We start from the raw sequence: 23,529 nt of genomic DNA, 5'->3' as shown, positions 1-23,529 counted from the left end.
TTGTTGTGGAGTGGATATGGAAGATGTGTAGATTGGCTTGGGATGAGGGAAGGGTTCCAGAGGACTGGAAATCAGGTATAATTGTTCCTTTATATAAAGGAAAAGGGGAGAGAGAAGTATATGGTAACCATAGGGGTACTTGCCTTCTTAGTGTGACTGGAAAAATATATGGTAGAATACTCATTGATAGGGTTAGGCATATGACAGAGGAGCTAGTTGGAGAAGAACAAGGGGGATTTAGGAAGGGAAAAGGGTGTGTAGATCAGATATTTATTCTAAAATGTTTAGTGGAGAAGTATCTAGATAAGGGAAAAAAAAGTGTGTGCTCCCTTCATGGACTTTATGAAAGCTTATGACAGAATAGATAGGCAAGGTTTGTGGAAGGTATTAAGAATATATGGAGTGGATGGGAATTTGTTGAATGCTGTCAAGAGTATGTACGAAGGAGCTAGGGCTACGGTGCAAGTGGATGGTGAGCTGAGTGAGTTCTTTGATCTCAATGTAGGACTGAAACAGGGTTGTGTGATGTCTCTGGCTGTTTAATATATACATGGATGGGGTTGTAAAGGAGGTGCAGGGTAGGGCAGTGGATGTGGGGGTGGCTCTAATGAATGAAGGTGAGATTTGGAAGATTCCTGTGTTGCTGTTTGCTGATGATACAGTATTGTTGAGTGAAGATGAATGGGAGTTGCAAGGTTTGGTGAATGAATTTGGGAGAGTGTGTAGGAGGAGGAAGCTGAAAGTTAATGTAAACAAAAGTAAAATTATGGTGTTTGAGAGGAATGAAGTCACAGAATGTATAGTGAGGTTGGATGGTTAGGATATGGAGAGTGTGAGTGCATTCAAGTACTTGGGTAGTGTGATGAGTAAGGATGGAACTTTGGGGGATGAAGTGCGTGTATGGGTACAGCAGGGAAGGAAGGTTATTGGTTCACTGAAAGCAGTGATGAGAAATAGGGAGGTGAGTATGGAAGTTAAGAAGTCACTGCAGGTTAGTACTGTGATCCCTACCCTGACGTATGGAAGGAAGTGAGGCGTGGACCTTGCAAGAGGGGAAAAAGTCAAGAGTGAGAACAGTGGAAATGAGTTACTTGAGAGGAGCATGTGGAATGACATGGAGAGACAGGTTGACGAATGAAGAAGTGAAGGAACGTTGTGGGGTGGATGTGGACGTGGTTGAGAAGATTAGGAGAAATACACTAAGGTGGTTTGGACATGTGGAGAGAATGGAGAATGAAAGACTGACTAAGAGGGTGTATGAAGGTGAGGTGGAGGGAGGGAGAGGGAGGGGTAGACCGAGGATGAGGTGGAGGGATGGAGTTGAGAGGTATATGAGGGAAGGGGGGTGAGTTGGGGGGAGGCTGGTCCAATGGTGGGTAACAGAGCGACTTGGAGGCGTTTTGTCTGCAGCCACCCTTTGCGGGATTAGGGCGTCGGGCTATAGATAGATGGTTTTAGAGAGAGAGAGAGAGAGAGAGAGAGAGAGAGAGAGAGAGAGACATATAGATATAGATAGATAGATATGTATATATATAAATATATATGTATATAGATAGATAGATTGATAGATGCATAGATAGATAGATAAACAGATAAAAATAATGACAATGCTAACGCAACCGCAAGTCCATGTGTGTGTGTGTGTGTGTGTGTGTGTGTGTACCCGCGCGTTAGTGTTAAACGCTAAAAATACCGATTGACAATTCATGATTTTGAGCTCGGCATCGGATTCCTTAAACAATAGCCCCTCTCCCGGTGACGACTCAAGGTGCCTGGAACCACTGTCTGACTCTCTTCTTCTTCTTCATTTCTGCAACATTCGTGGCCTTTCCTCTATCTTTCGCTCTGTAGAGCCCCACCTCTCCTTCTCTAAACCTCACTTTCTTTTCCTAACTGAGACTCAGCTGTCTGAGGCAACTGACAGCAAACCCTTTTCTGCATCCTCCTACTTTCTCTATACTCATTTCAAACCCAAAGGTGGCTTTTGTGCATAACTACGCAACAACTTATCTTGCTCTCGTGTTCCTGAACTCGATTCTTCTGAATTCTCTGCACTCTGGCTTCGGCTTTCCAGTCATTCTCTGACTAAATATATCTGTGTTGTTTACTTATCTCCTAATTCTACTGACTATCAAAAATTCTTTGACTATCTTACTTGTACGATGGAACACATTCTATCCATCTCTCCTTTCTCTGAAATCTCCATTCTTGAAGATTTCAATGTTCACCACCACCTTTGGCTCTCCTCTCCTTTCATATGATCCACCTGGTGAACAAGCCTACACCTTTTCTATCCTTAATGACCTAGAGCAGCTTGTACAGCATCCTACCCGTATCCCTGACTGCCTTGGAGAGAGCTCCAACATACTTGATCTCTTCCTTACAACTAATCCTTCTGCTTACACTGTTAATCTTTTCTCTCCGTTGGGCTCCTCCGATCATAACCTTATCACCTTAACCTGTCCTATCACTCTGGTATGGCCTGCGGACCCTAAAAAAAAAACGTCGTCTCTGGCACTTTGGAGCTGCGGATTGGGAGGCCCTCAGGCAGTACTTCTTTGATTTTCCCTGGAATGATTATTGCTTTCATGGCCGGGAGCCATCTGAGTGTGCCTTGCGCATTACGGAGGTTATTCTCTTGGGCATGGAAGCATACATTCCTTTCTCATATCCTTTGACTAATGCAAGAAAGCCTTGGTTTAATCACGCTTGTTCTGATGCTGTCTGCAAGAAGGAGAGGGCCTATAAAAGGTACCGGAACCAACCAACCCCTGAATCACATCTTTTATACATTTCTGCCCGGAATCGTGCTAAGTCTGTTCTTCGCTCTGCTAAAAATAATTTCATCCGTACAAAATGCTCTCAACTCTCCAACTTGAACTCTTCCCTCTCCTTCTGGCACCTTGCCAAAAACCTTTCTAACAACTTTACCTCATCATCCTTCTCTCCTGTTTTCTACTCTGATGGCTTTGTAACTATTTCTTCTACTGATAAAGCGGATCTCTTCGCTCAAACTTTCTCCTCCAGTTCCACATTAGACGATTCCGGTGCTGTTCCTCCATCACTTCCCCCCTCTGACTTCCTCATGGCTAAAATTAAAATTTCTTCAGCTGATGTATTTTCTGCCATTACTAGCCTCAGTACTAATAAGACATATGGGTCTGATGGAGTCCCTCCTGTTGTTCTCAAGAACTGTGCTTCTGTGCTTACACCCTGCCTAGGCAAACTCTTTCGCCTTTGTCTGTCAATTTGAACCTTTCCTTCTTGCTGGAAGTTTGCTCTCATTCAGCCAGTCCCAAAGAAAAGTGACCTTTCCCAACTCTCTAACTATTGCCCAATTGCTTTAACATCCTGTATCTCTAAAGTTTTTGAGTCTATTCTTAATAGAAAAATTTTAAAGCATCTTTCCAATAATAATCTTTTTTCTGATCGTCAGTATGGGTTCAGTCAGGGACGCTCCACAGGCGATCTTCTCACCTACCTTTCAGACTCCTGGTCATCCTCCTTTCGGGATTTTGGCGAAAGTTTTGCCATTGCACTTGACATCTCAAAGGCTTTCGATCGAGTCTGGCATAAATCTTTAATTTCCAAACTGCCCTTTTACGGTTTCTATCCTTTCTGTGCCTTCATCTCTAGCTTCCTTTCTGGTCGTTCTATAGCCGCTGTTGTAGACGGCTATCGTTCTTCTCCTAGATCTATTAACTGTGGTGTTCCTCAGGGCTCTGTCATATCACCAGCTCTCTTCCTTTTATTCATCAATGACCTTCTAAGCTATACATCTAACCCTATCCACTCATATGCTGATGACTCCACCCTTCACCTTTCCATTCGATTCCCACAACGTCCATCTCAGCAGTTACTTCAACAGGCAAGGGATGAGGCTATGGCACACCTAATGTCTGACTTGGCTCGTATCTCTGACTGGGGTAAAAATAATCTGGTTGTTTTTAATGCTTCAAAGACTCAATTTTTGCACCTATCAACCTGACAAAATCTTCCACAGGTATACCCACTTATGTTTAATAATACTCAACTTAATCCTGCTTCATCCTTGAACATGCTTGGGGTTTCATTTGTTCGGGACTTGTCTTGGAAAGATCATATTACATCTCTTGCTTCCAAGCGATTGGGTGTGCTAAGCCGACTCCGTTCCTTCTTTGCCCCTGCACAATTGTTGACTCTATACAGGGGTTTTATCCGCCCCTGTGTGGTGTACAACTCTCATGTGTGGGGAGGCTCCCCACATACAGCTCTTCTCAATAGGGTGGAGTCAAAGGCTTTTCATCTGATTAACCCTCCCCCTCTTACTGACTCCCTTCAACCTCTGTCTCTTCGCCGCAATGTTGCATCTTTATCTCTTTTCTATCGCTACTTCAATGGTCACTGTTCCTCTGAACTGTCTGCATGTATTCCTCCACTTCTACGACGGGCGCGTAGCACCCGTCTAGCAGCAAACTCTCACCCCTTTTCTGTCAAACTCTCTAATGCAAGAGTTAACCGTTACTCCCAGTCCTTCATTTATGGAACAGGTTAACTCTGGAACTGTCTCCCTCTGTCTGTATTTCCTGCTTCCTATGATCTTCAGTCTTTCAAACGCAGTGTGTCCAGGCATCTCGAAATAAATGGATCTTGAATTTGGCTCTCTCTTGTATTTTGTTTTTCTCTTGGAAGGAACAGCTTTGTGGACTCATGGCCTTTGGTTCCTTCTTCCTCACATTTAAAAAAAAAAAAAGGTAGAGGCGCTCACCATTCACAGACATACGCTGATAAGAGGAGTGAACACCAAAATCAATTTATATGGTAAATGTGTGCCCAGATACCCGTGCTCGACACATGTGCTTGGAACATGTTTGAAACACTGTCTTGATTAAGTTCGCATGCATGTTCGAACCACCATTGTCATATGTTCATCACGTCCCTGGGAAGCATGTTGGTAGCACTGGTGTGGTCATTTCCTGCACTGGGCATGAATGTAGCTGGCTAGAAAGTTAACTGAGTACCACTGATGGTGAGTGGGGATTGCCTCAACATCATGAAGTGGGCCAGGAAGCAGGTGTTCTGATTAACAGAACTTTATTAGGTTCATCGTGTGTTCTGAGATCTGACAGACTCAGAAAACAAACACGAGATTAAGAAACTAGACACATGGAACATCAGTGACACACTGTGCTTGAATCGTGCCGATGCCATGAAGAACATTGATACTTTGATCGGACAGCTTCGGTGATGGACAGAGAGAGAGAGAGATCATGGCAGGATAAAAACGACGTCTATATGGGCTCATGGCCTGCTTCAAAACCCAGAGCTTCCTGCATAACAAAAATAAACCATGCACTACATAAGATGTTGAACTTCCGTAAAATATAATCCTGAATAACCCACTCTCACTTACCTGTGCAGCACATGTCCAGTATCGTCATGTATTATATCACTGATTACACTGTGTCTGCCCACTTCTACCAATTCATGACAGGCATACTTAAAATCGGCCAAGACTTTCTGGTTTCTGTCCACAAAGCATGATTGTACTGTAGCAGCCGCACAGAATTTCTCCCTCCAATATAATGGAAGCACTGCTACAGACATGCTGAAGCTGTTGCCACGAAATTTGTCATGGAACATTGCTACGGACATGTTTGCAGCATGTTCGGCATCAAGCTTCTGGCATGTAGATAAATGTTAGTTTCAGTGTTTCGAACAATTTAGACGGCGCGGATGTCCAAGCAAGAAAACGATGTAAGGAAGCTGAAAAAACTAAGAAACTGACAAAGGATCAAACTGGATGGAGGAAGTATGTAAGAATAAACACATCCCAAAGATGTGGCATCACATTTTCAATTTAGTTTTCATCTTAATGCTTATTTCACAGATGTATCTGAAACTCGCTTACAAATATAAATTCAAAAACATATGTGCATTTATTTTACTGAAACGTTTCAATATGTCTTTGTGTTTTTCATTTCACTGCCCTGTTATTTGATAGTTCTACGTTTGTGGTTTCTATTTAATAGTTTCTGAATACTCTTTCACCTCAACTCCTTGATGGGATTCACTCTCTTAATGATAATCATCATGATGGTGATGATTTTTTAACCTGATTCAATGTCAGCATTTAAAAGAAAGAAAACACACATGCGAACACGAAATGAATGACAATTATATTTTCTTTCTTGAAGTTAAAGGTTTCTGAAACTGTTCGACCTGCTGATATGAGTTTTTTTTTTTCATGTACAACCATCTGTAATATTTACGTATTTCTATTGGAAGGAGATAATCGATTCAAAAAATTACTGTCGCACACACACACACACACACACACACACACACACACACACACACACACACACACACAGTCACCGTCACACACACACTTGATTGCTTATCAAATCTCCTACGTGAAGTTCATAGCCTCTGAAACAGTTTCGAGCAGTGTGACTTTGGAGCTCAACACGGTGACCCGGTTCGCCCCAGGCGCGTCAGGGTCGTTGACCACCTTTGTTTTGTATATCGGCATTGGAACCTGGCCCACCAGCAGACGTGGACCCGTTGCCAATCTGAAGGGAAAAACTTAGATTTATTTTTCGACTGCGCATGAGACATTAACCCGTACCGCACTGGGAAAAAAAAAAAAAAAAAAAAAAAAAGTGATACCCCTCTCTGCCGGCGGATTTTTTTTTTTTTTTTTTTGGCTAATTGGGCCTAATACATCAATATAAGATCCCTGGCACTAATAAACGTAATCGTTAAAGCTGGAATGTCGGTTGAATCCAGCCAGGATGGTGCCACTCTACCTCTGGAATCGTCATGGCTACTGGGAGGGCAGAGTGGCTGTGAGTTTGTGAACCAATTACGTTTTTTTTTTTTTTTTCTGACTAAATGGGCTTAATACGTCAATATAAGATCCCTGACACTAATAAAAGTAATCACCAAAGTCAGAAAGTTGCTTGAATCAAGTTAGTTTTTTTTTTTTATGCAAGAAAGAAGGACCCAAAGACCAGGAGCCCGCAAACCGTTCCTTCCAAGAAAAAAACAATACAAAAGAGAGCCAAATTCTACCACTGAAATCTACCTTTGAAATCTTTGATGTAACTGAGAAAGCAGAGCGTCTATGAGTTTGTGAGCTGATTTTGGATTTTTTGTGGGTAAGTGGGCTTAATACACCAGTATAAGATCCCTGATTCTAATCAAAGTAATTACCAAAGCCAGAAAGTAGGTTCAGTCGAGTGAGGTTGGTGCCACTCTATCTCGGAAATCTTCAAGATTACTGACAGAGCAGAGCACCTGTGAACCACTGGAGACTCACTTGCCACCCGCGCTCCTAAATCAGTGTTGTAAGCATAGCGGAGAAATGTCTAAGTTAGTTCAGTTGCTTGCAATGACTTCTCATTGCTGCAAGACGTAGGTCTACATCACCGGCGTTTTTGAAGGAGACTTAGATCACTGATCCACCTGGTGGACAAGCCTACATCTTTTCTATCCTTAATGACCTAGAGCAGCTTGTACACCACCCTACCCGTATCCCTGACTGAATTGGACAGAGCTTCAACATATCTGACCTCTTCCTTACAACTAATCCTTCTGCTTACACTGTTAATCTTTTCTCTCCATTGGGCTCCTCCGATCACAACCTTATGATCTTAATCTGTCCTTTTGCTCCAGTGTGGCTTGTGGACCCTGCAAAGAAACGTCTGTTCCACCTCGGAGCTGCAGATTGGGAGTCCCTCAGGCAGTACTTCTTTGCTTCTCCCTGGAATGATTATTGCTTCCATGGCAGGGAGCCATCTGAGTGTGCCTTGCGCAATATAGAGGTTCTTCTCGCGGGCATGGAAGCATACATTGCTTTCTCATATCCTTTGACTAATGCAAGAAAGCCATGGTTTAATCACGCTTGTTCTAATGCTGTCTGCAACAAGGAGAGGGCCTATAAAAGGTACCAGAGCCAACCCTCCCCTGAATCACATCTTTTTTATGCTTCTGCCCGGAATTGTCCTAAGTCTGTTCTTCGCTTTGCTAAAAATGATTTTGTCCATACTTAATGCTCTAAACTCTCCAAGTCGAATTCTTCCCGCTCCCTCTGGCACCTTGCCAAAACCTTTCTAACAACTGTACCTCATCATCCTTCTCTGATGGCTCTGTAGCTATTTCTTCTACTGGTAAAGCAGATCTCTTCGCTCAGACTTTCACCTCCAATTCCACCTAAGATGATTCCAATGCTGTTTCTCCATCACTTCCCTCCTCTGACTTCCTCATGACTGACATTAAAATTTCTTCAGCTGATGTATTTTCTGCCATCACTGGCGTCAATACTAACAAGGCATATGGGCCTGAAGGAGTCCCTCCTGTTGTCCTCAAGAAGTGTGCTTCTATGCTTACACCCTGCCTAAGTAAACTCTCTCGCCTTTGTCGTTCAACTTGTACCTTTCCTTCTTGCTGGAAGTTTGCTCTTATTCAGCCAGTCCCAAAGAAAAGTGACCTTTCCCAACCCTCCAACTATCGTCCAATTGCTTTAACATCCTGTCTCAAAAGTATTCGAGTCTATTCTTAATAGAAAAATTTTAAAGTTGCTTTCCTATCATAACCTTCTTTCTGATCGTCAGTATGAGTTCAGTCAGGGACGCTCCACTGGCGATCTTCTCACGTATCTTTCAGACTCCTGGTCATCCTCCTTTCGGGACTTTGGCGAAAGCTTTGTTATTGCACTTGACATCTCAAAGGCTTTCGATCGAGTCCGGCATAAAGCTTTAATTTCAAAATTGCCCTCATACAGTTTCTATCCTTCTCTCTGTGCCTTCATCTACAGCTTCCATTCTGGTCGTTCTATAACTGTTGTTGTAGACGGCTATTGTTCTTCTCCTAGACATATCAACAGCGGCGTTTCTTAGGGCTCTGTCCTATCACCAGCTCTCTTCCTTTTATTTATCAATGGTCTTCTAAGCTGTACATCTAACCCTATCCACTCGTATGCTGATCATTCCACCCTTCACCTTTCCATTCGGTTTCCACAACGTCCATCTCAGCAGTTACTTCAACAAACAAGGGATGGAGCTATGGCACACCTAATGTCTGACTTGGCATGTATCTCTAACTAGGGTAAAAATAATCTTCTTGTCTTTAATGCATCAAAAACTGAGTTTTTACACGTATCAACCCATCAAAATTTTCCACAGGAGTACCCACTAATGTCAAATAATATCCAGCTCAATCCTGCATCATCTGTGAACATGCTTGGGGTTTCATTCACTCGGGACTTATCTTGGAAAGATCATATTGCATCTCTTGTATAATCTGCTTCCAAGAGATTAGGTGTGCTAAGCCGACTCCGTGGCTTCTTTACCCCTGCACTGTTGTTGATTTTGTACACATTTTATTCGCCCCTGTTTAGAGTACAACTCTCATGTGTGGGGAGTCTCCCCACATACAGGTCTTCTCAATAGAATGGAGTCAAACGCTTTTCGTCCACCAACTTTCCTCTTCTTACTGGCTCCCTTCAATCTCTGTCTCTTTACCGCACTGTTGCCTCTTTATCTCTTTTCTATCACTACTGCAATGGTCTCTGCTCCTCTGAATTGTCTGCTTGCATCACTCCACCTCTACGACGGGAGCGTAGCACCCGTCTAGCAACGAACTCTTATCCCATTTCTATCCAACTCTCTAATGCAAGAGTTAACCATTACTCCCAGTCCTTCATTTATGCTACAGGTCATCTCTGGAACAGTCTCCCTCTGTCTGTATTTCCTACCTCCTATTGTGTCCAGTCTTTCAAACGCAGTGTGCCCAGGCATCTCGAAATGAAAGGATCTTGAATTTGGCTCTTTTTTTTTTTTATTGTCTTTGTTTTTTTTTTTCCTGGAAGGAACTGTAATTCGGGCTCAACCATTGGTTTCTTCTTCCTCGCATTAAAAAAAAAAAAAAAATCGCCAGCGTTGTACAGGTTAAAGAAAAGGATTAGTATTTTTCATGTCCAAGCAAATGTTTTCCAAGTCCTTATCAACCTTTAAAATCCAGTCACCAGTTTGATAAATATGTCTCAGATTTATGTCTATCGGTTGGTTGCAAGAGTTACTAAGGAAGTCAGTTTTTATATCCTGTTATTCCCCTAGAACCCGTTATTAATTTCTCACACATTTCTGAACTACTGACCTCCGGCTGCACAAATAATTTCTTCATCATTGGATTTAAATTATTATACACATGACTTCTTCCCTACTCCATCTTTTCAACCACTTTGTCTTCCAGTTTGTTTAACATAGTGCAGAGACATCCCAGAGGCCTTAAAGAAGAAAAAGTCTGCTAAACTAAAGAAATACGTCTTTATTGACATAAGTATGTATAATGGTCATTCCTTAATGATATTAGGTTTATGTGACTAAACCTCCTGGCCCCTTCGTTATAACACGTACAAAATGGTGACGCCTTTTTGTATGTTATTCTTGCCATCTCCAGGCCGCTCAAAGCACACAGGGGGTGAGGGATTGTACCGTCTTTCGTAGGTGGTTGGAGATGATGCCTGTGCTATCGGAGGCGAGCGTTCTCTTTTGTGGAGGCACCCAAATTCCTTAGTAAGATTTAATGTTTAGTGGTTCTAGTGTCTTACTTTTACCCCTTTATCTTATGAAGTTATCGACATTAATTTTATTCTTTATATTGTTGCCCTTTTCAAATCTATCCGCTACACAAGACTCTGAACTTGCCACCAGTTTTTTATTTAAGTTATTTACTCACTCACTCATGGCCATGCGTTTATATCGTGTTTTGGAGAAATTTGTTGGGTTCCTCGTACAAGGGTCAGTTATAGCTCTTTCACTGGCCTCTTAACAGCAAAGTGGATCTCCTAAACTGAATAAATTTGCCGTAAGGTACAAAAAAAATAAAGACTTCAGTGTATTGAAAAGGTTTTGTTACTGAAATCAGCTGATATTAGGTTCTTCTCTAATTTAGGTAAAAGCATAGTAATGAAGAGAACGCAGTCAGTACGCTTACCTGTAAAACTTGTCGGGAAAAAGTGGGAGGTGGAAGGTGGGAGCCAGACCACGTGAGGGAGTCCACCAGGCAACCTTCTGTGGCTGTGAGTCTCCCGAGCTGTAGGGCAACTCCACAAACACGCTGCACCTTCAGAAGTAAATACAAATAATTAATTCTTTGGCTGTGGTGAGGTTCCGTTAGCTGAAAAGAACTTTGTCTTCTTAGCTGAAGGGGGCGAGGGGTTGGAACGGATAGTTATACGAGAGGGATTTGTGAATTAGAGTGATAACAGCTAAACGGAAAGGAAAAGGCGAAGTGGAGGTGATTTGTTTCTGTGCATCCCTTGTGAGATTAAGGTGTCTGGTAATAGAGAAGCAAAATCTGCAACAATTAATATATTTTTTAGGCTTTAGCATAAGAATCTTGATAGTTTTTTTTACGTTTTGGGTGTGTATATCTTTTCCCTGACTGTTGTTAAATCCTCTGACACTTTGCAGTTAAAGGGTGAACTGAAGACTTTATCCTTGATGCATATTGAATCTATCTTATTATTTTCCTCCATCCCATTCAAGATGTCCATTTAGTATACCGAATAGACAGATACCAGAAAAGGAATATAGACAATAATGAACAATTAATCCATACGATGCTGTGGCGTCTTTTATACAGTGTTCTTCGAGCCTATATATGATGTGTATCTCCTAAGCAGCCGTTTGGCGGGAGTGTGAATATGCTACTATAATACGTCACGGGATTCAAGAGGTTAACATGGCGTGCCCAGCGATGTAGCCCATAACATCTCAAAGTATCCTAGGAACTTCTTACCCTCACTCAAAGAATAACCCACTTTGTAAAGCTTCGTGCACGTTTTCCAAATAGTCTTAGCATCGGAGACCCTATTTAACCCTTCTCGTGTTAGGTCTCATGGTCCACAAGTTTCACAAGCATCACAGTTGTTAATCATGTGTATTCTAATCCTATAAAAGTAAAGTAGTGAACCTTCCCTTGTCCTCTATACTTGCCTACTCTTGTCCCAGAGGGAGATCGATTGGCTTATGTATCTATACAGTTATGTGAGAGAATAATTAAACACTCACAAAATTTGTCCATTCCCCTAGTAAAAAGTCGTTATTTCCTCTAGGTTCACAGTTAAGTGCATTTAAGAAATATAAACAATAACTCATGGGATCATTAATGTTCTTTATTATTACCTCTAATCATGTTCAGTCTTTTCGTTTCTTTACACAGGTTGTGATGTTTGGTGCATTTATTTACCACGATTTGTCACCTGTATCTTAAGACATGAGGTACATAGAAGCTACATGTGCTTAATTTTGTCGTTAGTGTGCTCCACCCTGTCTCCCCAACACCGTCATGCCAGCCCGTCGTGCATAATCTTTGCACTTAACAATTTTTTTACTACCCGCGTTGCTAAGTGAGTGAAGTTGTAATGTTTTCATGTGTGAGGTTGACTAACTGGCTTTGTTTGTGTATGAGTAAACAAGACATCTCATGAAGGGCTTGAGCTATCAACATGAAACATTCAGGGTATCAAGATATGGCCAAAAGCTTGGACGAGATCGAAAATGGGTACTCGGGGTCAAGGTCAAGGTTACCAAAAAGGATGTCAAAGGTCAACTAGTTGACCTTTTGTGACCTTCTCCTTGACCTCGAGTGCCCATCTTCCAACTTGTCCAAGACTTTGACCATATCTTGATACCCTGAAAGGTTCATGTTGACAGCTCAAGCCGTTCATGAGATACCATATTCACCCACACACAAAGCCAGCCAACCAACCTCACAACTGAAATGAAAACATTACCACTCCGATCGCTTACCACCTGCGTTGGGAGGAGAGTGGAGAGGTAATGCTTTCAGTTGTGAGGTTGGTTAGCTGCATTTGACTGTGTATGTTTTACATCCTGAATTTGCGTCAAATCAGAAATAGAAATGCAAAATTATGTGCCGAGGAAAAACTTTCCGTCTGCGTGCTTGGTGAGATCTCATCGTCAGATGGCTTCATGTTTCCTGCTCAAACACCGCTCTTAACATCGACAGTGTAAGAGAAAACTTTAACATTCCCAACTTTAGTCTATATCTTCATATCATTCCCGTCTTTAAAGAGCATACTCGTGCCACTCTAACCAACACCACCACACTCATGCTAAATCATCCACACCTTTCTATCCAACTCACCCACTTTTCAACCCTGATAATTGATCTGTGCTTTACTGGTTAGCCTACAGCACACATCTTCACATGATAGCCAATAAATAACTTGTATTTAATTGTTGTGCTTGTGATTCAAGGAGGTAACATGGTTACAGTGCTTATCAAGTCATATGTAATGGTTTCTACTACATTATTCATTCATTTCTGAGTCTGCTGCATTAAACCCATTAGTGGACTGAGTTCCCGTGAGAGAGATTTTGCTGGAAGGGTACTGAGTGTTCCCCCCTCCACCTATCGGCTTATAGTTGCAATGCTCCTAGGTCCCTACCCCGAGGTTCCCTCCTTTATTAAACTTTGAAAATGCTCATTCCTGTTCATTATACTGGACGCTGGACATCAGTGGGTTAAAGAAGCTGATGGATTTGCAAGTCTTTCATGATCATCAGTTTGGGAACCATGCATAAGTATTACACACAAAATAGTATGTATGACAAAAGACTTACTTCGGATAGGGTTCATTTTTTATGATGATAAGCATGGAGTTGGTCTTTGCCAGGGTGCTGCGCAAGTGTTGGAGGTGGTTGAGAGGGAGGCGGGTGAGGACAAGGAACCTTGTCGACCAGACCTGGAGGCGACCCTTGAAAGACCACTCGGCGAAGGCGGCAAGGAAGGCTGGGTCGTCACTCACCACCACCACCGTTATGGATCTTGAGTTTTTCCTTATCTGCAAAAGGACGACATATTTGTATGCCAGTATGTGTACAGATATATATTTACTCACACTCGTAGCGAGAGAGAGAGAGAGAGAGAGAGAGAGAGAGAGAGAGAGAGAGAGAGAGAGAGAGAGAGAGAGAGCATTATTTCACAAGAATGAGTCTTTTAATGTATTGATATTGACGTCAATGTCCAGTTATGCAGAAAAAGTGTCAGAAATCTATGCTCTGGATACATTGCCGAACAACGATCCAGCCCAAAGAGTTGTGTAAAACAGCAAATATCTGAAAGAATAACGAAAGGAAATATTAAGACAGTAAAATTTAAAGGACATTTGGAATGTATGATGTGATGGTGTTGCAGTAATATAATCGGATAGGTGGTGAAGAGATGACTGGGCAGCTATGGCATTCACAAAACCTGGTATGAGTTTCCATGGACAGAGTAAACTCTCTGAAGGAGGAAGATGTCTATGAATCAGGACAGTTTTAAGCTTCAGATGATAAATAAGGTCCTTATAATTACATCTGCATTTTTTTTTATGACAGTTTTAACTTGAAGTGAATGAATGAGAACAGGGCCTTTTGCAGTATGTGATCGAGGACGTAAATAGAATTGGAATGGCCAGGCATTGATGTATAGGGCGGCTTTTGTGTGCCTAAGGAACTACCATTGGACTCTTGCTGAAAAACTAAAGACATGTACGCAAATATTTGTAATTTAAGCACAAACTTTTTACAGTGGTGACCTAGCTGGATGAACAGTATGACATTAGTAACTAGTCTTATTTGTTTTTATCCATCCATGCATCCATCATCCAGTTCTTCCTTGCCCCATGAGGAGCGTAGGAGCCCTGGGCTAGGTATGTTGATCCTAACATTTAAGATGGGAGTACATATATATACATTCATATATCGAAGATAAGCCACCATTAATTCCCAAACAGATATAGTATATGATGCCATTACAGTGGATGTGGCAAGTCAGTCTTATGTCAGTTCTTAAGCTGTTCCCGGTTCGTTCACTCGTTCGTTTATTATGGCTCCAACACACTTCCATGCGTCGGCCTTGATCACCTAATGGTGGCTCTCCATGCTGCTCGATCTCTAACACTTATTCCCAATAGAAGTTGATAGCAGCAACTTAGCCTACAGCTAGTTTACCCGCAAATACACATCTGATTTGACTCGGGAATACACTTTTAGAATTTTCCGTCATCATCCACTGCCATCCCAGGGATTCACTGTTGCTGTGACAAAGGCAACTGTTAACTAGATTGTGGAGTCTTGATGAGGTTTTCCAGACAGTGCTATAATGTACTAGTGATTTCAGGGGTGGGGAGTCTGCTTCGTCAGTCTAGGCAGTGGGCAGTGTAGTGGGGTCTTTGGCAGTGAAAAGAGGGTCGACTGATTTATCCCCCTCATGAGGCACCATGATGTCAATGCCAGTGAAGTCAGTGGGTCTGACATTTTTTTTTTTTTATGTTACCAGTAACTCCTTCTAACACCTCTTTCAGGAAGTGTGTTAGTGTGCTGAATGGTGTCTTGTTGTTGTCATTCTCAGAGAGCTCTGTTAAACTTATCCATGCAGATAACTTAGAAAGTGGTCTGGTCTTGCCAAAATGCTACTAAAAGAGTAGAAGCTGGGAGGCCTCTAAGAATGGCCGGTTGGTCTGTTTATTGTGCCTCCTGTTTCTTCTTGGGTTAATTTTAACCCTCCCCCTCCTTCCACCGTCGTGGACTCCCGTCTGACAGACGTCGGTACTGCTTTGCACAAGTGAACCCAGGTGACAAAGCAACATTAACGGAAAGTTCTGTTTGTCAATGTTTTTATTTTTTTTATCCTTCACTGTCATTTGTGAAGTCACATATCTCATTCCAAATCTGCAGCGAGATTTCATTACCTTACTGATCACTGAAGAGTGGCCCACCCTCCTCTGCAGGAAAATGTGAACGATAACTTACAAAGCCCGCCTGGCCAACCACTTGGGAGAGCTGTGCGTGCGTCACGTTAGCGTCCTGACCACTCGCCGCCACTTTGAACACGCCAACACCCCATGGCGCTGCCACCTCACTTACACCACTGAACTGTAAATTATTAGAACACAGCATTATCTCATCCTCCAACTCATATCATTATGGATTGCAAATTCGTATAGAAGCATTAAAATACAATATACCATTATCTAATGCACATACAGTAAATTAAAATAATTCATACCCAGTAATTCTCTGTAATAAAGACAGTGCAGTGATCCCGTTCCTTTGCAGCTCCAAGTATCGAATTCAGGACTTTTATTAGTAGTCCTCCCTCCTCGGTCGCATCTGGATATGGTTAAGAAGAATTACAGAAGTAATACTGGAAGGCATAAAAATCTAGTGACTGAAAATAAAAGCTATGAAAATAAAAGCAATTATATTTTATATTAGGCTACTGCAAATACTGCTCATTCTGTAAACAGTGTTACATAAAGAAGCACGAATATCAGATCAGTGTCCCGTACCAACCCAAAGAACAATATTTTTTGACAATTTTGTGCTCTGTGTGGATTGTTAGTAATTACTTTAATATTATTAGGCACATAGGCCACACACACCTTATAGTTCAGTGTGGTGGTCCAACATTTAAAATATAAAGAGAACTAAAAGACGTGGAGTAAATATAACAGCATGAAGACTCTTCGTTCACCATAAATAGCGATACAAGGAGAAAATATCCGAGAAAACTTGCATAGCAAAGGAAAAAAAAAAATCCTGCTGTCGTAACATTCAGATAACTTTATATTATGGACATGCCTGAATTATGTATTTATATTCTGGTGCATCCTTTTTTTCTTTAGTAAATTAAAGCAAAAATAATGTGGTTCATAAAGCATTCCTTCATTACATTATTCTGGTCAATCTTACTGAAGTACAACATCTGCATTAAGATAGTGGAGAAAAAGATATACAGTGGCACCAGCATACAAATGGTTAAATAACCTGCATTTTACAGATTAACCTGCCTTTAAATAGACTAATATCAGTAGTGTAGAAGTGCATATTATTATCTAACTTAACTTTAGGCCATTACCTACAGTGGGATGCTCGGGAGATATTGGGGACATTATTCACATTTCAACATTGTTAAATCCTTTTACGTTTTTTAAACACATCAGTTTATCTGTTAGCCCACTTTCTAAAAGAAAGATAATTTCAGTTCCCTTAACCATTCATCATAGTTTTATGTTTTTAATGAAGAAATAATTTAGTAATCTATTCTTCCGTATTATTCTTACCTTCATAATAGAAAAATACGGGTCATGGTAGATGGAATTTATTTTCAGTTTCATTCCATAAATGCTGACGTACCTCAGGGATCAGTTTTGGCGCCAAATCTCTTTCTCATTCATATAAATGACCTCTCTGTCACTCACAACCCAATACACTCATATGCTGATGACTCGACCCTTCATAGTTCTTTCACATGTAGTACCTCCTTTACATAATTTCTATCTATCTACCTATCTATTGCCAGACGGGTTTGGGGTGGCCACAAACAAATCGCCTCCACGTCGCCCTGTCCCCCGCCATTTCACTGCCCTGCTCCCAACTCTCACCCGCCTCTCTCATATACCTCTCCACCCCGTCCCTCCATCTCATCCTCGGCTTCCCCATCCCTCTTCCCCCCTCCACCTCACTCACATACACTCTCTTCGTCAGTCTCTCACCCTCCATCCTCTCCACATGGCCAAACCACCTCAGTGTGTTCCTCATAACGCTTGCTATCACATCCACATCCACACCACGACGCTCCTTTATATCCTCATTCGTCAGCCTGTCTCTCCATGTGACTTCACAGGCTCCTCTTAAATAACTCATTTTCACTGCCTTCACTCTTGACTTGTGTCCTTCCAACAACGTCCAAGCTTCACTTCCATACATTAGAGCTGGTATCACAATACTGTCATGTAACTTTTTCACTTCCATGCTCACTTCCCTGTTTCTTATCACTGCTTTCAAAAAACCAGCAACCTTTCTTCCCTGCTGTACCCTTTCAAGCACTTCACCCTCCAAACCTCCATCCTTACTCATCACAGTAATCAAGTACTTAAACGTACTCACATTTTCCAATTCCTCACCATCCAACCTCGCTGTACATTAAGTGACTTCACCTCTCACAAAGACCATCACTTTACTCTTCCCCACATTCACCTTTAGATTCCGTTTCTTACACACTCTCCCAAACTCATCCACCAAGCCTTGCAGCTCCCCTTCGTCTTCACTCAACAACACAGTATCATCTGCAAACAACAGTACAGGGAGTTTCCGAACACTATCCTCTCTCACCAGGGCCACTCCAAAATCCACTACCCTACCTTGTACCTCTTTTATTACCCCATCCATATACAGATTGAACAACCATGGAGACATGACACATCCCTGTTTCAACCCAACCTTCAAAGAGAAAAATTCACTTAGTTCACCATCCACACGCACTGCAGCCTTAGCACCATCATACATACTCTTCACAGCATTCAACAACTTCCCATCTACTCCATATATTCTTAATACTTTCCACAATCCTTGTCTATCCACCATGTCATATGCTTTCTCCAAATCCATGAAAGCCGCATACAACTTCTTTCTCTTCTCTAGAAACTTTTCCACTAAAGATCTAAGATTGAATATCTGATTTACACAACCTCTTCCCTTCCTAAAGCCTCCCTGTTCTTCTCTAACTGATTCCTCTGTTCTTGCTCTAACTCTGTAAATAAGTATCCTACCATACACTTTTCCTATTATTATGTTACATAATTTGATATTATAAATTCCCAAATAAACACAGCAATTTCTCTGAACCAGGACCTTTCTAAAATTAATCAATGGGGACAAACAAATCTGGTCTCATTTAATGCTTAGAAAACTAAATACATTAATTTCTCCAACAGAAAGAATCCCTCAGACTCTCACATAACTTTAAATGATGTCAATATTCCCATATCCACAACAATTGATGTCCTAGGTGTTACTCTAAACCCCAACCTAAGCTGGACAACTTATGTTAAATCCCTTGCTAAAAATGCTTCTAAAGAATTGGGACTTATGTACAGAGTTCGTGAGTTCTTCACTGACGAGCAGATGTCCACAATATACAAAAGTCATGTGTGTTCTCAGATCGAATTCTGTTCACCACTGTGGAGTGGATGTGGAGCAATTGCATTGAGGCAGTTGGACAAAATTAAAAATAATGCCTTTAGATTTATCAATAATCTTGCCATTACGCAGGACCTTCCTCTTTTATCAGTACATAGAGATGTTGCTTCTTTAGCATTATTTTATCGATATTTCTACCGTAAGTGCTCTGACGAACTAGCTTCAGTTGGGCCTCCCCTTCACATTTTCTCCCGAAATACTCGGGCAGCTGGGAGTGCCCATGAATTCACACTTTCTCCCCCGCAATGCAGAACCTCTGCTTATCAAAATTCACTTATCACCAAGACTACTACTCTCTGGAATTCACTTCCTGGGAGTTGTTTCCCACAGATATTTAATCTACTTTAATTCAAATTCAGTTGTTATAAATATTATATGAATGGAGGATGCCATTAGGCACATGGACTTTTTTTTTTCTTTGTTTTTCCTTCCTCCTTTCATTATTAATAAAAAAAAAAGTTACTAATTGTGAATTCCAATACTTGTCTGATTAACCCTGTATACAGAGGGAAATCGTTTTCTTAATAGGCATATAAGCATTTTTTTTTTTTCGCTGAAGCATGAATCTCACAGTATTTTAAATGAATTGTGTGTGTGTGTGTGTGTGTGTGTGTGTGTGTGTGTGTGTGTGTGTGTGTGTGTGTGTGTGTGTGTGTGTGTAACACACTATTGGTAGGCATGGCAGCTTGGCCCCAGAGAGATGATGATGACGGTGATATCTAAGGAAAAGTGTTACAGAAAACAGTTTTAGAGGTAACTATGGTATTAATACAGATACGTTTCTTTGGATAAACTGTGGTATTATGTGCGTTTGCTGTGAGGTTCTCGGTTCCATTGTCTCCTGTTGTGGTTGGTAATGCATATTTTTGCTGTGTTTTTATCATTATCGCATATTCCGATATATTTTTTAGGCATCCAACATGTAACATTTTACATTCAAATTAAAGAGTGGTTGTTTTTTGGAAAACCAATCATTTTTTATTATCAATTTATTTTTAATATGCCGTCATTTTTTAGAAGACTGCATTACCAGTTTACCATAATGTGCAAATTAGGATACTGTATTGCTTAATCCTAAGCCTACATCTCTGCCTCTTTTCAAATAATATACAATAGAATTAAAGGTTGAGTCCTATGGAACCCCACTGCTGAAGATCATCCATGGGGAAGACAGCCAGTTTGATAAACAGTTATGTAATTTACCGGTAGTTTATAAGCTCATTCCTCAGCTCGTTATTTTTAAATATCCTATAAAATAACTTGGAAACTTATGTATATGTCGTTATGAACACGAAATATTCAAGCAGATCACTGAGACATTATTTCCCCTTCTGAGGCTATGTTAGGTACCCATGATTAGTCTCAGGAATACTCGGTTTAACATCCTTGTATCTCACAATAATGGACTGAACATTTTTCATACAACTTACGCGAAACTACTTGGTTTGTGCTTTCCAGTTTCAACTTCCCAACTATTTCTGAAGATCGATGAAAAATTTACCAATTTTCAGTCCTGTGGCACCACCACTTGGTGAAATGATTGGTCAACTTCGGAACGAGATGTTTTACTATAGGTCCACAATAAATAGTTACAACTACAACATTGGTGTAAATTTGTTTGGTCTTCAAGTTTGACATAAAACAATATCTGCTATATTTTCGCGTCTGCATTATTTAATTTCCAAAATGTGTTCACTTTGTGGTTATGTCTCAGTGATATAATGACTACCCATGACAGTTAATAATATTAAAAATAACTAACACAGACTTTGAATAATATATTCACTAATATATACCACTTCGCCAATATATTTACTTAGAAGTCTTATTTCTCTCTTATGGTGTCCATTGACGTTGTTTATGTTTCTTTGGGACTAAACGTTCTGTTATTAAACCTATATAAGAAATCTTCAAAAGATATATGTGTTATACGAGTAGGTCAGCATTTGCAAGAATATCATTGCTTTCTGCAACCAGTATATAACAATAAAAAACTATACCCAGCAGCTGGGAGTTATTCTCAGAGATACTACTCCAGTGTATGGATGGACAATGCCTTCCCCTCCCCAAGACATAATGTAACTTGGTGATGGGATGAGCGTGTAGAAGCTGCAGTTAAGGAGAAAAGAAGGATTCTCTGGGAATGGAAAAAGATGGTAACAAAGAGTAATACTTGGCTGCCAAGCATAGGGTTAGATAATAAGTAAAAAAAAAAAAAAAAAAAGCAAAAGCTGAGTCTCAGACATTTACTGGATACCCTAATTCGTGCGGGAAGGAAGAGTATGAAATTTAGGGTGGTAAATCAGATGAAGAGGGAAATCAGAGATATCATAGGTAAGCAGTGTGAGAAAAATAATGAAGGAAAGGTAATGGTGAACAGTGGGGATAATACAAATGACTGGAGAAAGATTTATAACCGGTTGTTCAGTGAGTAGTTGGACTGGAAAACGGAAGCTTTGCAGTCTGCAGATCCAGTGTTTGGCCCTTGGCCATTGATTGGTTGATGCTGCCACTGTGAGCTGGGTGATATGAAGGAAGCAGGTGGGGAAGATGGCTTGTGTGTCTGGGCTAACTACTGAAATGCTAAAGGTCTCAGGAGGTATACGAGTGAGGTTAGTTACAGACTTAATAACTACGATAATATATTTGTGGTGTTGACCCAGATGATTGGCTGAAGAGTGTGATTGTAAATGTGTACAAGGGGAAGGATGATGGCCTGGAAAGACGAAATTATAGAGGCATAAGACTTTCGAACATATAATGAAGATAATTGAGAGATTTCTAGAAAGTATGATTAGAAAAACAGCGAACATTGATTTGATAGAGTTTGGAGATATCGTCTGGACAAAAAGACAGATAGACAGACAGAAAACATACTAGAATACATAACCTCCTCAAACTTCTTTTACGCAGGTAATAAAGGTGACTGTATCTAGGTGTTGTGGCAGTACTGTCAAATAAGTTGTGGGGTGGCTTTGTGCAGTTTGCCACAAGGGCTTGGGAATAATTCCATCTTGTGCACTATTTGTGATAAGTGAGTGCATAAGAGGTGTAGTGCTATTAGTGGCAGACAGCGAGATAATGCTGATTTTATGTGTGCAGTCTCTCAGGGAGACCATATGGAGATTGTCAGGCATGAAGGGATTGATCCTGCTGGTGAGTCTCTCATGTATATGGAAGACTTTTATTATTTGGGAGACATATGTGCTAGATGTAGGGCTGGAGCTAGCTCTATAGCTTGGGTGAAGAGTGGTTTGAAGAAATTCGGGGAGCAGTTGCCTCTCCTGACATCGAGAGGACTCTCTCTCCGTGCTAAGGATCTTTGTTCGCGCTATGTGTTAGGAGTATAATGGTCTATGGTAGTGAGACCTGGACAGTAAAGGAAGAGGATATTCCCAGTCTCAAACGTACCAAAATGACAATGACTAGGTGGATGTGCAGTACGTCCTTGCATGCGAGACCTGGGAGGGGGGGGGATAGGTTTACGATGGAAGAGTTAAGAGATAGGATGGGATTGGAGTGTATTGATGTTGTTATGAGGAGAGGTAGGTTGAGATAGTTTGGGCATGTGGAGATAATGGAGGAAGACAACTGATTGGGGAAAGTGAGAAGTGTTAACGTTGGGGATAGGGTTATTAGAGTTAGACTGAAAAAGACCTGGGATGAAGTCATTGAGTGTGATCTCAGGGATAAAGGACTGAACAGGGAGGCTGCCAGACATTGCACAGCATGGAAAGACGCCTTTAGGTAACCAAGGCCAATGCAGGCAAGCATGTTGCAGCCTTTACAAGCGAAAAGAAACGAAACGCACTTCAGAACATTTGTCACTGTTTCATAAGTGACCATTCTTATGCACGACATTAGTGCTTTCACTGAATGATTTTATTGTGTGTGTATATCGTTCGCCCTATCTCAGTTGACCATTCAAATTAGGCCATGGCCTACTTCTGGCAAACACGGCCATCTCTTACTCCCCTTCCCAGTTTGAACATAGTCAGTTTTGGACCACCTTGAGGGTAGAATCGTTTGTGCCCAGCATTGAGAGCAGCGTCTTCGTTGTACAGCGATTTCCTCACTCTCCACCTAGACAGTGATCGGCGAAGTGGGCTTGCAGCGAATATCAGCGCTTGGTGCTCATCACACAAACGCCCAGTCTTTTGTAGCTTCAGCTCCATTCCCTCCACTGACCAGTATTACTGTTCGTTTTTCTAGGCTTCAGTCTGATTAGCTTTTAAATGAGTGAGTGAGTGTATTTCCTTTGTTATTCGAATTCATGAGTCCTTCTGTAATCATGAATTCCCCTTTTGAATTCATTTTTGAGATTCATATAACGTAAATTTATTTTATTGTAATCAATAAATTTACAGTTCTTTTCTTTGAGCTTAATATAATTAGAATCATGTTTTTTTTCTCCACATTAAGCTTACTTTAGTTTGCCGCTCCTAGTTTGCACAAACTCCATGCATTATTCACGACTGGTATTTAA

At 41.1% G+C, this 23,529-nt stretch overlaps 1 protein-coding gene across 1 annotated transcript in view; it reads right to left on the bottom strand.

The window, feature by feature from the left end:
• Window positions 1-23,529, bottom strand: part of LOC145397050 (glutamate receptor 2-like) — a 45,263-nt gene that overhangs the window by 10,224 nt on the left and 11,510 nt on the right. Inside the window, exons 2-6 of the mRNA XM_080270264.1 lie at window positions 15,813-15,935; window positions 13,638-13,858; window positions 10,981-11,109; window positions 6,396-6,554; window positions 5,393-5,506 (exon numbers count right to left, since the gene is read on the bottom strand). Coding sequence (XP_080126390.1) covers window positions 5,393-5,506; window positions 6,396-6,554; window positions 10,981-11,109; window positions 13,638-13,858; window positions 15,813-15,935 — 746 coding nt within the window. The remainder of the gene's footprint in view (window positions 1-5,392; window positions 5,507-6,395; window positions 6,555-10,980; window positions 11,110-13,637; window positions 13,859-15,812; window positions 15,936-23,529) is intronic.

The sequence above is a fragment of the Coenobita brevimanus genome, chromosome 40 (assembly GCF_032717465.1).
Source record: "Coenobita brevimanus isolate Jiangsu-jjx chromosome 40, ASM3271746v2, whole genome shotgun sequence".
In the NCBI taxonomy this organism is placed as follows: domain Eukaryota; kingdom Metazoa; phylum Arthropoda; class Malacostraca; order Decapoda; family Coenobitidae; genus Coenobita; species Coenobita brevimanus.
This window is presented reverse-complemented; position numbering and strand designations above follow the sequence as displayed.